The sequence below is a fragment of the Mus caroli genome, unplaced genomic scaffold (assembly GCF_978045245.1).
Source record: "Mus caroli unplaced genomic scaffold, Mus_caroli_1 scaffold_9, whole genome shotgun sequence".
Taxonomy (NCBI): Eukaryota; Metazoa; Chordata; class Mammalia; order Rodentia; family Muridae; genus Mus; species Mus caroli.
Genome location: NW_028227264.1, coordinates 102,052,540 through 102,067,931, shown reverse-complemented (window position 1 = coordinate 102,067,931; position 15,392 = coordinate 102,052,540). Strand labels below are relative to the sequence as shown.

The 15,392-nt window shown below is 35.6% G+C and overlaps 1 protein-coding gene across 1 annotated transcript in view; it reads right to left on the bottom strand.

The window, feature by feature from the left end:
- Mgat4c (MGAT4 family member C) overlaps positions 1-15,392 on the bottom strand; it is a 708,988-nt gene that overhangs the window by 15,484 nt on the left and 678,112 nt on the right. The window contains exon 5 of the mRNA XM_029482259.2: positions 3,599-3,751. Coding sequence (XP_029338119.1) covers positions 3,599-3,745 — 147 coding nt within the window. The 5' untranslated portion in view covers positions 3,746-3,751. The remainder of the gene's footprint in view (positions 1-3,598; positions 3,752-15,392) is intronic.

Below are 15,392 nucleotides of genomic sequence, written 5' to 3'. Positions count from 1 at the left end.
TGCTTGTCATTGCTGATATTCATGGGCATCATAAATAGGTAGTAATAAAACTCCTATATCTAACTCTAAGGGATTATTGTGGAAGAGGAGGTGGAGGGATTGTAAGAGCCAAATGAGGATTGATTTTGTTGAAGATTATGTCTTCTAGAAATATCAGAAGCTACACTCATAAAGTGTTACCAACATGATTGCAGAACAAGATCTGAACAATGACAATAATGAGAGAAATGCTAGTGTGAATGGGAAAGAGCCCACTCTTCTCAACTATGCAAAAGGGCTACAGAAAACTAAGTCATGCAGAGAATAGAAGTCGTTTTTCCAGGGGATGAACTGTAATTGGTTAGCTACTATCAATTGATGTGCATGTGTACATGAGTGTGTGTGTGAGAGAGTGTGTGTGTGTGTAACAGCAATTAATGCAAAAAGAGGATCTGAATTGAAATCAAGTATTTGTATGTGGAAGGGTTTGCAGAGAGTTATTGGAGAAGGAATAATGTAATCATATTATATAAAATAATGTTAAATCTGTATTTATCTATTCATTTATTTATTTATATCTGTGTGTGCCTACATAAATTTACATGCACCACATCCGTGGAAATGGCACTGGATCCAGAAAAAGGCATTAGGTCTTCAGAAACAGGAGTTTCAAGTTTGTTAGCAATCGTGTGAGTGCTGAAAATTTAATCCCAGGTCCTCTGCTCAATTACTAAGAGCTCATAGCCACTGCTTCATGTTTTCAGCTTTCTACATGTGTAGTTTTAATGGAATTTAGCATTATTGATCCAAAGAATTATGGACTGAAATTAACCATGTAAAAGAGTTTACTGGAAAATCGTCTAGTAAACAATGAAAAATTAAATCCAAACACCACTAGTATATTTACAATAAATATGTATTTATCATTCCCTGTAATTTACCTTTTATATTTTAACATAAATATTTTAAAGTAATTATACTTTAACAGTACTAACAACTTTCCTCTGTGTCCAGGTTTACAAATTTGATTAGTAATAATCTATGTTGTTAGAAAAATGTATTCAAAAATATTCTTTAGTTGAAAAGTTTATAATTAAATCATACTTTTAAAGTTATGTTGTTAGGGGGCTGAGAGGTTAAAAATGCTGACTGCTCTTCAAAGTTCCTGAGTTCAAATCCTAGCAGCCACATGTTTGTTCATAACCAACTAAACTGAGATCTGGTGCTCTCTTCTGGTGTGCAGACATACATGAAAGCATAACACTGTATATAAAATAAATAACTATATTTTCTAAGAAGTTTGGAGTTAGGACAAATGCTTATAGGATTTCAAAAACTATCTCAAACCAGGGCACCAATTTCATATTGTTCTTAGTCATTTTATTATTAATATAAAGATCTCTTATGGTGACAATATATCTGGTGCATGTGATAGGTTGCTTGATTCATTGACGCTGAATGGTTAACAACACATGGACTATAATAACATGGAACCAATAACTTTTGCTTAACCGACAAGACTTGATTTAATTTTTGCTATTAGCAGAGTAAAAGAAACTTACCACAGGACTGAATCATCAGTTTAAGAATAAAATAACCAATAAAAAAGAATAATAATAAAAATAAATAAGGAAAGGAAGAAAGGAAGAAAGAAAGAGAGAGAAGAAAGAAAGAAAGAAAGAAAGAGAGAGAGAGAGAGAGAGAGAGAGAGAGAGAGAAAGAAATTTGGTTTTTATTATATTTTTTTCTATCTATGCCTGAAAGAATATCTATACATAGTATACATAGTATAGATATTCTTGGTATACATAGTATACCAAGAATATTCATGGTATACATAGTATAGATATTCTTTCATTATCTGATGACTCATAAATCTAAATTAGGCTAAATTAAATCTATTCATACATCCATACTAGTAGTCATTATGTTATGATTTGCAGTATTGATAAATCATATCTAGGAAAAGCTTGTCATTTTTTGGTACATTCAACTGTTGTGATCTGATTTTAGATGATAGAATTACAGGTCTTGACTTTAGGTGATAGAACTGCAGCTCTTTAAAACCAGTATTTACTTGAAGATAGAAATCCTGTACAAATCAAAGAACCAGAATTCTAGAATATGTTCATTAAAGAACAGAGCTGAAGGAAGCAAGATATGTGTACAAAATATCTCTTAAGAGAATCTGTGCCATTTAAAGTCCTATAGCTGACCCATAAGCTATAATGGCAAATAGCAGAAAGCTTTTAAGCATATATAACCAATGACATTTTGTTGGGAAATAATCCTTGTAGTTATTGTCAAAATCCATTTTGCTAATAACATTAATACTCTCATATTGCTGGTTGTTGACAGAGTTTGTTGTGAACTCAAAGGTCTCAAAATCTCAAATATATTAATAATACTAAAAACATGAGAATTAGGATGTGTCTGTCTTTGCCCATTTCAAATAAAAATAGCAAAAATGTCAGCATTGCATTTTAATCATCAGATGTGAAATGATGAAACCATAATAGATCATAGTATGGTACTGATTCCTCTTAATTGGACATAAAATTTTACTTTTCATTGTTATTAAGTATTTTATAGCATCTAATATAGTCATCCACTAATTTAGTATGTGTTTTGAATGTTTACATAGTTCTGTCTCTTTACCTTTTGGTGTCTTTCAATGAATATCAGTATATAATATGTTGGGATTTAGGGATATTCAAAATACAAAGGCTTAGTGTACTTGCAAAAAAAGTACATAGAATACAACATAGTTCATTTTATTATTTTAGGATTGTTAATAATATTTTTTTTAAAAAGTTTGAGAAATAACTTTAGGTTGGGTATGTAGGGAGGGGGAGAGGGTTTTGAAGGACTTGGGGAGGGGAAGAATATGAACAAAATATATTTATATGTTTTTAAATTATATCAAAATATAGGAAAATAAGAGTTAAATACTAATATAAATTTATGGCAAAATAAGTAATGCTTCTAAAAATCTCAACAATAATGTATGAAATATAGAGACTAGGAATAATGCTATTTAGCAAAAATTCTTTATATGTTTCATATTAAAGACCAATAGTCTTAATAATTTCATATATATAAAGTCTGTATATACAACTAGTATTCCATTAGACATATTATATAACATATAATATTTAAATATATAATAATAATTATTATGTATATGTATAAACATATTAAACACCATATAGTACAAAGAAAGAAAGAAGGAAAGAAAGAAAGAAAGAAAGAAAGAAAGAAAGAAAGAAAGAAAGAAGGAAGGAAGGAAGGAAGGAAGGAAGGAAGGAAGGAAGGAAGGAAGGAAGGAAAGAAAGAAAGAAAGAAAGAAAGAAAGAAAGAAAGAAAGAAAGAAAGAAAGAAAGAAAGAAAGGAAGGAAGAAAGAAAGGAAGGAAGGAAGAAAGAAAGGAAGGAAGGAAGAAAGAAAGAAAGAAAAAGAAAGAAAGAAGTATACTGTTGATGATATATGGCTAAATGTATACAGACAGGAAATATGCAAACATAATACTGCTCAAAAGATACTCCATGTTCTCTTAAGATTGGGGTACAATTGGACTGAAGACATATTTTTGAAATAAAAATAATGTCTCCAAAACTTACCAGAACATAGCTATCTTCAATGTACAAGTTCATGAATAGTAGAAAAACAACAAGAACCCCCAAGAATGACACTGTAGACCGTTTTCGCAAGCATCTCATTTTATCCAATATTTGAAAAATATATTTCATTTGATAAAATTTAAGCATCCTCTCCTGTGGAAAAAAGAAACAAAATTACTAACATTTAATTTGGTATATAATTCATATAATTGTATCATTTAAATAGTTGAGCTAAAGTTTTGTTTCAAAATGCATGCATAATGTTGGCATTTATCAAGATATTTTTATATATAGCTATCTCCTGGGAATTAACTACAAAGACAAGTGTATTAATAATATAACAAAAGAAGAAATATAATTTTTGAATAATTCAGTCTCTTTAAAGCAGTAAACTATAACCTACAGTTTAATATTTTTTCTTTCTCCAGGCAAACATAATTTCAGAACTTAGAATTACAAGAACTTATTAAAATTAAAAAAAAAAAAAACAGTGTGATGTAGGAAAATAGAATTTGTTTTTTAGTAATTTGGTATTACTAGGTGTTTCCAGTTTCTCCATGTGATACATGTAATCAAAATCAAAGTTCACCTTTAATTCATTATATAAGGAGAAGGAAGTTGAAGAGGACGGCTATGAGTTTGATTGCTCTGAACTTGTTGCATTGCACTGTATAAACAGAAAGCACAAAGGGTCTAAGGAAAAGTCATAAAATCAAGGAAATGCCAAGGACTGGGTGAGTTAGAATGGAAGCCCAACCCTGAAACAATGTCGAAATGAATCATTGTTTGGAAATAAATGTGAACCGAGAACTTGACATGGAAGTTTGCAGGAATAGTCCGATGATAGTAGAAACACTAAAACTCTATTTTGGACAAGTCCTTTTGATCTAGGGGGGTAGGCTCCCCATACCCACCAGCAGCTGCTTTTCTGCCCTCTCTATTAAAACAGGGAATTATAGCTTTAAAAAAAACTTAGGTAAAAACCAGACTCCACAGAGCTCCCAGGAACTAAACCACCACCAAAGAGTACACATTGGAGGGACACATGGCTCTAGCTGCATATGTAGCAGAGGATAGCCTTATCTGGCATCAATGAGAGGCAAGCCCCTTGGTCCTATGAAGGCTCCATGCAGCAGGGCAGGGGAATGTTAGGGTGGTGAGGTGGGAGTGGGTGGGTGGGTGGGGAAGCTCCCTCACTGAAGCAGAGGGGAGGTGGTATAGGGTAGGGAATTTGCAGAAAAACAAAAGAAAACAAACAAACAAACAAACTCAGAAACTAGAAGGAATTCCTTCGTAGTCCTCTGATGCTTTATGCCTGTGTCTCTCTAGAGAGTTAGGTTCTCTACATGGCTTTTCTTTCTCTTTCCTGTTTGTAAATTTCCTTCATACCATGTCAGCGTAAGAAATCAACACTTGGGGGTCCTTTCCTTGACATAGCTAAGAAATTCTTGGTAGAAAGCTAATGTAATTATGATGTTTTTATCCCTGTATTAAAATTAATTCATCAGTTCTGCTTGTTACTAATGTCTGATGCCATTACTTCATACATGCTATTCTACTGTTTTCCCTTTTTATGGAAATTAGAAACTTAGCACTTATTTCTTATTGTGGTCAGAGCACCATGCTGGTAGTCAATCTCCTTTAAAGTTTCCTATATTTTTTGGAAATTACTGCTTTATTATTGACTTGCTTCATGTATTGCTTGAAACATAAAATTCAACTTATTTTTATTCCTATATACATGAAGTAGTAAGTAAAGAAACAAATGAACTGTTTGACTTACAGGCTTCATAAAGATTTCTTTATCTTTCAATTTGAATCAACCAAGTCTTAGAGTTATCTTTTCTTACTAAAATATCCAGGGATTAGTTGGAAAGTTTAATCAAGAAACAGACTACCATTTATCATTTGTACAGTGTTATAGTTTTAATTTTTAAACAGTTGTACAGCACACAGTATAAAAATTGTGTGTCAACTCTGAATGGTATGAAAATGCAAAAATCTAATGAGTTAAAACTGGATCATGTGGAAGAGTTTAGAGATGTGTGTTAGAAGAGTCTTAGAATGCAGTCAGCTGAGCTTGATAGGCTACTCTGGTGGGAGCTTAAAACAGCAGATGTCAATAAAGAACAGCTTAGACGGTGATCTAGTCCTGACTGAGCTCTGATTATGGAACAGACAAGATACAACAGTTATTTCCATAAGCCTCAGTGAAAGAAAATTAAATTCAAGGTCCATGACTCGTGCACTCAGACACTCAGACAACATATAAGACTCAGACAACATATAAGACTCACACAGACGTACCTCCAAGGGGTCTTCAGGGTTCTTGGGTGTCACGCAAATCTCAGTGGGACCTCCAAATGAAAGACCCTAGTGGGGAGACCCACACTCAAGTCCTGAGATGGTACGTGCACCCAAGGAATCACAGGAGACCGGCTTGATGCAAGCACATGAGGTAGTTTAATGACTGAGCTCTGGGCTGACATGTATCTCATGCAGGAGACAGAGGAGTCCACCACAAGGCTCAGAAGCTAGGAGTTTATATACAAAAAAGTTGGGGGCAGGGGAACAATTGGCACAGTTACACACAATTGGACAGGTTAACATCAGCAAATTGTATGTGCAGATTGAGGTAACAGCAATTCTGAAGGGCAGGTGCTTATCAATGTCAACATTTAACTCATGTCAGAAGGGCAGGAGACAGGGAGGCCCTGGGCCAAATGGCCCATAACTCAGTTGAGATAGTCCGAGGGTCCTTGTGTGCCTCTCCTATCTTTATGGCTAGCCAGTTCCTGGAATGACTTAACAGCAACAGCCTTTGTTCTTTGCCCTAGGCCCAAAAAGCCCTCCTAACTAGCAAGCCGCATGAGTCATGGAACTGGAATTTAATTTTCTTTCATCAACAGACTAACTGAACCAGTTCAGCTATCATGCCTTTCCTGACATGATCAAGCATATCCTGATCTGTAAGCCAAAGACACCTTCCTTTTTATTACATCTACACTATATAGAGTTAAAGAAATCAAATTAAAGGAAACACAGTATGCATGACATAAAGAGAAGAAAAGGACACCAATGTCATAATGAAAAATATTAGAAAAAGCTAGTGGGCAAAACAAAAATACTGACTTTTAATACTAAATTAAGTAAATTAAAAATCTTCAAAGCAACACCATAAGAATATATATTAATAATTTAAATATACCTTTGATAAGAATGTGGGAACAACACATCATTTGTATCAATAAGTGCAAATAGACGGCTTATATTTTAAAGCAAAAGGATGTATTCATATACAAATACATTCATGCATGCATATCTGGGTGTATACACACAGATTATCAATACTAAGCTTAAATGGCATAACAAAGCATAAAATAAATGAAGTCATTCACAAAAGCTATTGACAATAGGAAAAACAAATTATAGTAATTGAGAGACAGGAGAAACCATGGATTGTGGGGATGATTCAAATGTAGTTGCATATAAGCAACAGAAGCTTAAAATTGCATAATTTTCACTTTACAATGCAAAATGTTACCATTGTGAACAGGATATTTTCAAATTATATAATGAACTACTTTCTTCCTCTGGAAGAACAAGTAATTCTAAAAGTAAAATCTGATAAGAGTCATCTCATAAGAGATATAAAGAAATAGCCAAATATCACATTATTAAAATGTGCAAATAAAAATTTCTTAGAAATAAAAGTATTACTGAGTGAATCTACATACACACAGTGGGAAATATATATTATCTTAAGATTCACCACTTAAATAACTTTTGATTTTAAATGCAAATTTAGAAAATCCAAAGTAGTTATTTATATTAAAATATATATGAGCTTTGGTTAAGAAAGAATATATGCCATATAGTTATTTTAATTTTTTCCTTATTGGATACGAAACAAAAATAATTGAAAGTAAACCATCAAAAAAGGAGTAAAGTATATATCAATTTGGATATTAGTGGTTAGCACGGTATGGTGAAAACAAGATGAACAGACATAATGAGATATAAAAAGCAATATGACTTCCACATATAGCAGAGTCTTTTGGTGGCCTTGTTGTGCTCTCTGAAATGAGACATTAAGTCTGTAGACATTATAAGATTATTAGTCATTGACAGACTGAATATAAATAACAGGTAAGTTGATATGATCCATCCAGAGTCAATTACTAAGAACTAAGAGAACACATGTATTAAAAGAGGCTGATATACCTTGCACTGTCTGGTAGGGATAAATTGAATTTTTCATCTGCTATTGCAAGTAAGTGAACATGCATTGATAATACAAATTTTCATTTATCATACTACCATCTAAAAACATCAGTCATAATAATACTTTTGTGTTTTAAGCAGTGTTTTGGCTCTGTATGCAACAATGTCTTACTAAAGTTTATTTCCTTAGTATAGGGAGAGTATCTGAAAAGAAAAAACTCAATTTTTTTTCCCTTTGTATTTCAATATACCTTTTAAAAATTGAAATATAATTATATCATCTGCACCTCTGCCTTAGCTAGAGTTAGCCCCACCCAGTCCCTTCCTTCCTCAATTTCTTTCATATGTTAATGTCACCTATTTGGTTCCTGTAGAATCAAATTTGCATTGCCATGAGTTGAATTTGTTTCTGAATGCATCATCTTTGCATAAGTACTCACTCCTAAACTTGGGCAAGACAGCACAGAGACTCAAGGATCACTTCAGATTCTTGTGTTATGTGGTGTTACTTGGAGATTTCTGCTGCTGTCTGCTGGTGACATTTAGGAAGACTTTAACCATTTCTACTTTGTCATTGGGAATAAATCAAGAAATCTCTTTGCAAGTAATCTTAGGTCAAAGTAAAGCAAATTCAGGAAAATTCAGCTAACCCTCAGAGAGCCTACAGGTACAGCGTTCCATGCCATCTAGACCCCATGATCTGTGAATCGAAAACAAATACGCTAAATCCAGTCTATGTCGTTTAGTCATTTCATGCATAAAGTGGAATAGGAGGTCTAAAGTTTCTTGAAAGGTGTTTTAGTTGTTTAGTTTAGTTTAGTTTTTTCAGTCCTGGAATTAGCTGCCCTTTTAGTTGAACTATACATGTCAGGAAGACATAAGACTGTAGAGGGGTGACAAGAATTTGGGTATCAGGGAAAGCAGACACCTAAACAAAGTTTGAAATCAAACCTACAGATTTCTTATCCTGCATTCTAGTAATACTTTTTTTGGAGGAGAAATAGCCAAAGATTTCTCTGTTGTTCTAATAATTACACATATTTTACATTTAATATTTTATAATAACAATGTATCAATTTCTTATTTAAACCTAAACAATAGTTCAATGTGGGGATGCTAGGGTGGTTTCCAGAGGACTCTACCTGTTGTGTTTGCCTGCCCTTGCCATGTCTATTGAGACATGGAAAAGAGTAAGAGACCCAGTTGCTTTCTGTGTACTGTGATTGAGCCTTTCCCCAGTTTGCTGAATAGGATATGCCAGTTTGACCTCTTATATTTGAGGCCGCTGCTGATTATGTAGGTCAAGTAATTTTACCCCGAGTTCAGATTGGAGGAAGTACATTTTAGTGTTACCAACCCATAGGCTTTTAGATTGCTGCCATAAAAGCTTTAGCAGTTTTTGTGTGGTTTTCCATGAAGTAAAGAAGTCTTAGGTGCTGTATCCAGGCTCTAGATGCCTACACAGGAGATCCGAACAACAACCCAAATAAGCATCCTCTGAACCCTACATGATGTGAACATGTCCCCTTTATCCTAGGGGTTTGCTTCAGTAGCCTTGTACACTTTACAAATGAAAATCAAATATCCTAAGGAAAGACTATTACAAAACTAACATTATTACTTTTAAGTTTTAAAAGCTTGACCATTTCTGTTTTGCTTATAACACAATGTATGTGGCAGAAAATACTGAAAAAATAAAACATAAAAGCAAAATTCTAGGCCTTTAGGCCCAGGCTTGAGAATGTGATCTCTATGACTCAATGCTCTAAGGTATGCTAATCATAAAACAGATAGAGACATTCCTCCACCCACCTGCTTCCTGGGTTCAAGGAGTGTTCATTCAAAGAAAGTCACCCTGACCCACCCTGACCATTGCTGGAACCTGCTATGCAAATATGCTATTGTTAAGGGCTCTTAGAAACTGTCTTGAGAAATAACCCACACAATCACCAGGTATTCCTTGTGACTCTTGTGACTTTGTACTTCCTTGTGGTTCTTAACTGGTATTTTTGGTATTTTCCAACAACGCTCTCCCCGCCTCCTTAAGTTGTGGTTTCTTCCTTTAAATACCCCCTTATCCAGCTACTTCGTGCCACAGTCCTCTACCCCTGCATGGTGTATGACTATGGGACTGAGAGTGCTCTTGAATAAAAGTCCTCTTGCAGTTTGCAGCAAGACCATTTCTCATGAGTGATTTGAGGTGTCACCACTCCTGAGTCAGAACGTGGGGGAGTCCTCACATTGTGGGTCTTTCAGTACAAATTCTACAACTACATGCTATAACTCCTTTTAGACAACTAACCTTTCAACTGTTGTAACATCACATTGAAGACTTGTAATATGATTGACATTTTTCATATTGCCTAGATAAAATAGTTCAGGTATTAGATGCATTTGCACAAGTGTTCTTAAAAGGGAGGGAAAGGGATGAGAAATCAAGCACACTTCAAAAGTAATTAGCTTTTCTGGACAATATTCAAAGTTCTGGATGAGCTTCTATTCCCAAATTTGCTGAATGCAGAATATCTAGTTAATTAAGATAACCTGTATATTCTATATATTTACACATATAAACATATATCTGCATAATCATCACTCGTAGAGTTTGTAGGATGGCTCTGTCCTATAAAACCAATGTTATATTGCTGAGTCATGCAATTTTGTCAAAGGGTTGAAATCACATATCCTGGAGTAATGTCTATCCTAGAAGATTTTCAAATAACCTTCTATGACAGGACAAGTTAATTTTCCAGAACACAGACTCAGGAGACAAAGACTTGGTGGAGACCAAACTACAGCTTTAGTAATTAATGTTCTGCAATCCAGATAGTTTCAAGGGATCTGTATAATTTTCTCCCACTAATATCACACTAGACCTGAGGTCATTTCTCAGGAAATTTTATCAGATCTCCATGAAAAGCACTATTGGACTGCTTTTTAGAAATTAACACAGAAAGAAGTTGATAGATGCAATAAGATCAAACATGTTGGTTAAATGAATGTGCTCTTGTATTAGAGTACCTGACCATGCTACAAAAACAGAGAACTTAAACAAGGAATACAGAAGGTCAAGAAGACTGCTTTGCAATACATCAGATGTTTGTTCCTTTTCAAAGGCTTTCTATAAATAGTTTTGTAAGCAGGCATTTTCTTTCTTACATTTCCCTGCTAATACTGATCCAATATCCTTTAGTACCCACATCACGTGAGTCTATTTAAGAAAATTGCTTTTCAATCTTTGACATTCATTGTATACTTCATGCATTGGCTCTCTTCCACTCCCAGTTCCCATATTGTAACCATAAGTAATTAAGGAACACAAATGTTATTGAATTATTAATAAATTCCAACTTTGGTTAAAAGTTTGTTTCTATACTTTGATCCCTTTCACACTGCTTTCTTTTTTTTCTCTTTTTTAAAGTTAGATATTTTCTTCATTTACATTTCAAATGTTATCCCCTTTCCTGGTTTCACCCCCATCCTGAATCTCTCCTATACCATTCTTCCTTCCCCTGCTTCAACAAGGGTGTTCCCCCACCCACCCCCCACTCCCACCTCCTTGCCCTGGCACTCCCCTACTCTGGGGCATCATTTGCTCTGCTCTCTTATCTTTCCCAATATTTTCTGCTTCTTGATGAAAAAATGATGTTAAAATTGTGGGCAGTTTGAAAACCAGTATCAATATTGAATAATTCCTTTGTACTTGGAAACCCCAAACATGTCATTTAATATTTCTGTCTTAGTTAGGGTTTCTACTCCTGCACAAACATCATGACCAAGAAGCAAGTTGGGGAGGAAAGGGTTTATTCGGCTTACACTTCCATACTGCTGTTCATCACCAAAAGAAGTCAGGACTGGAACTCAAGCATTTCCTCAACTGAAGCTCCTTTCTCTGTGATAACTCCAGCTGTGTCTAGTTGACACAAAACTAGCCAGTACAATTGACTCCTTGTCAACTTGATACACAAACACATCACTAGTAAGCCTCAATCCTTACATTCTTATTCACCCCCAAGGTCTAAATAACTTTAAACATCCCACAGTCTTTATGTATTCTTAAAATTTCAATCTCTTTAAAATATTCATCTTTTTAAAAACCAAAGTCTTTTTACAATTAAAAGTATCTTAACTTTGGGCTCCACTAAATAGTTTCTTCCTTCAAGAGGGAAAATATCAGGGCACAGTCACAATCAAAAGCAAAAATCAGTCTCCAAATGTCCAATGTCTGGGATCTAACTCACAATCTTCTGGGTTCCTCCAAGGGCTAGGGTCACTTCTCCAGCCATGCCCTTTGTAGCACACATGTTGTCCTCTAGGCTCCAGATGCCTGTACTCCACTGCTGCTGCTCTTGGTGGTCGTCTCATGGTACTGGCATCTCCAAAACACTGTATGACCCCTTCAGTCCTGGGCTGTCAATTGCAACTGAGGCTGCACCTTCACCAATGGCCTTCCATGGACTCTCACAGTGCTGAGCCTCAGCTGCTCTGCATGACCCCATCATGCCTTCAAAACCAGTACCACCTGGGTGACTGTTACACATTATCAAGTCCAGCCACAGCACAAGGTACAACCTTGGCTATCTCTGGAACACAGCCTCTGTGCTTTCAGAAAACACTTCCCAGAAGATGTCACCTCAATGATGCTGGTCTTAATCACCGCTAATTTCTTAGCTCCAGCTAACCAGCATCAATAGTCCCAGTAATACAAAGTTTTGCTTTAGTAGTTCTGGTATCTTGTTAATCACAGCTGATTATTCAGCCCCAGCTGACCAGAACCACAGAATTTTCACAACCAAAGTAACAATGGCCCTGTAAAGAGTCTTTAGTTTTCCCTCTGAAATTTCACAAGCCAGGCCTCCATCCTCTGCACTGTTTGCAATATTATCTTCCAAGCTCCTACACAACATCTGACAGAGCTCTTAACACCAAATTCTAGCCCAAAGTTCCAAAGTCCTTCCACAGTCCTCCCCAAAACATGGCCAGGTTGTCACTGGAATACCCCACTCTGCTGGTACCAATTTGTCTTAGTCAGGGTTTCTATTCCTGCACAAACATCATGACCAAGAAGCAAGTTGGGGAGGAAAGGGTTTATTCAGCTTACACTTCCATACTGCTGTTCATCACCAATGGAAGTCAGGACTGGAACTCAAACAGGTCAGAAAGCAGGAGCTGATGCAGAAGCCATGGAGGGATGTTCTTTATTGGCTTGCTTCTCCTGGCTTGCTCAGCCTGCTCTCTTATAGAACCAACACTACCAGCCCAGAGATGGTCCCACCCACAAGGGGCCTTTCTCCCTTGATCACTAATTGAGGAAATGCCTTACAGTTGGATCTCATGGAGGCATTTTCTCAACTGAAGCTCCTTCCTCTGTGATAACTCCAGCTCTGTCAAGTTGACACAAAACTAGCCAGTACAATTTCCAATATTGAAATCCAAATATTGCAGAAAGTGTTAGAAGTCCCATAGTAAGGACTTGATATTGTAGAATTTATTCTACTTGCCTTCATTAATTCACCCATACAAATATAGAAATACTCATTATGTTAACAGAATGCTGGAAATCAGTGCTATATCCTTCAAATTATCGTACTCAAATAAGCTTTCTTCGAACAAATGTCAAAATATTTTTCCCCTGGGAAGCTACTGGTATAGTAATTTATGCCTAGTTTTCATCAATACAGGAAAAATACTCATTTATTAAAGAATTGATGTTGATAGGAAGTGACAGATAAACTTATACACTGCAGAGTTTTTGCTTCAGTGCAGATGTTTGTGTGTGTAGTAACAATTTCATGTTTGTAGAATTTGGGAGACCTGAAGCAAATGACTCGGTATTAAAGAAGTCTTATTCTCACTGTCCAGGTCTTCTGGGAAAAAGAAGAAAAATAATATTTGTCACTCTTCCCCAGGGAAAAATATGTTATGTCTGTATAAGGAGTTTGGACGGAAAAATAACTAAATTCCTACCCGTGTAAATCAATGTTGCTACATTAATCTAGCCCAAGGCACTGACTTGTAAATTATTCTTTGTTTAGTAGGTGTTAAAATTAATAGAATACAAAAGTAATTTACATCTTTTAAATACAGGAATATATATATATATATATATATATATATATATATATATCTCACCAAGGAAAACATACAAAACAATAGCAGAAACAAAACAAAACAACAACAAAAACCCGTGTTACAGAGAAGTGTTCATCTCCCTGACATGTGTTCCCCCCCCCCCATATCAGACTTGCTTGGCTTGCATTTTTTTAATGCTTGCCCAATTTGTTTTTCTCCTTTGCTTTGTGGAAGGCTGAACATCCCCTCCGGGCAGCAGTCAATACTTTCTGATGAATAGAAAGAACGTTGCTGACATAGCGAAAGCTTCAGGAAACTTTCAAAGCACACGATTATCATTATATTTGGTACAAAAGTCTCCAATACTGATAGCAGCAAATGTAATTGTTTTTCTGCCTCGGAGTTTTTTCACTGTCCCAAGTTGTGCCAGTCCTAGCTATAGGTGGCAGCGAAGTGAAAAATCACAGCAGCTAGTCCATTTCTTCGGGTTCATAGCAGTGCCTAGCAAGACTTATTTATTATTATTATTCCGTGTGTGGCTCACGTTAAGTTACAATGTAGACCAAACTAGTAGCATTGACAGGATTGGGGTTTCCTTGTCAGGTACTATAAAAACAGCACAAACACACACAAATGTGTGAGCAGGCTTGGAAAGAGAAGGCAATCTTTTTTAGTATTGAAGTTAACTTAATAAAGAAGGCAACATTTACTTCCCCAGCTTCCCTTTCAAAGTGACCTTTCCCTACTGATTTCTACTTTTTATCATTAAAATTAAACAACAACAAAAAATACTGATTAGAAGGCAAGTCACGGTAGACATGTGAAACTTTCTTAACACAAGCCTTTGTTCCAAGGGTCATTATAACCATGAAATCTATTCTGACCTGAGGTGGTCACTAAAGCAACAATTTTGGTGGCCATAGCAACCATCTTGAAAGGATGCCCTATGCTCTGTGTTAAGCCCTTAACAAATCAATATGGTGCTACATTATTAATACTATATTTATATTGTTCGCTTTACTGTTTGGATAATAAGACTCTCAAGACCTGTTTCAGGGGAAAAAAAAGATAGATTTATTGAATTCAGTGCTGACTGAAGATTCAAAATCGAGCAGATCATTTTCTGTTTGTGTTTAATGAGATCCACTTGGGGAATTGGCACCAAAAGTGCAAGAGTGTAGTAAGGGTGATAAGACAGAAAGCCAGAACAAATCTTTTGGATTTATTTATTTTATATTTTTATCTATGGATGTTTTGTCTGAAAGGGTTTGTGCACCACATGCAGGTCTGTTGCCCTGGGAGTCTTGGAGAAGGCACTTGTTCACATGGAACTAGAATCATGGATAACTATGTACCACCACGTGGGGTCTGAAAACTGAATCCAAGCCCTCTGCACAGTAAGTGCTCTTAATCACTGAGTTGGATCTCCAGACCCCAGGAGTTCTCACAGTTACTCAGTCATCAGAAAACTAGCTCCACAAAGCCAATCTGGGTCACG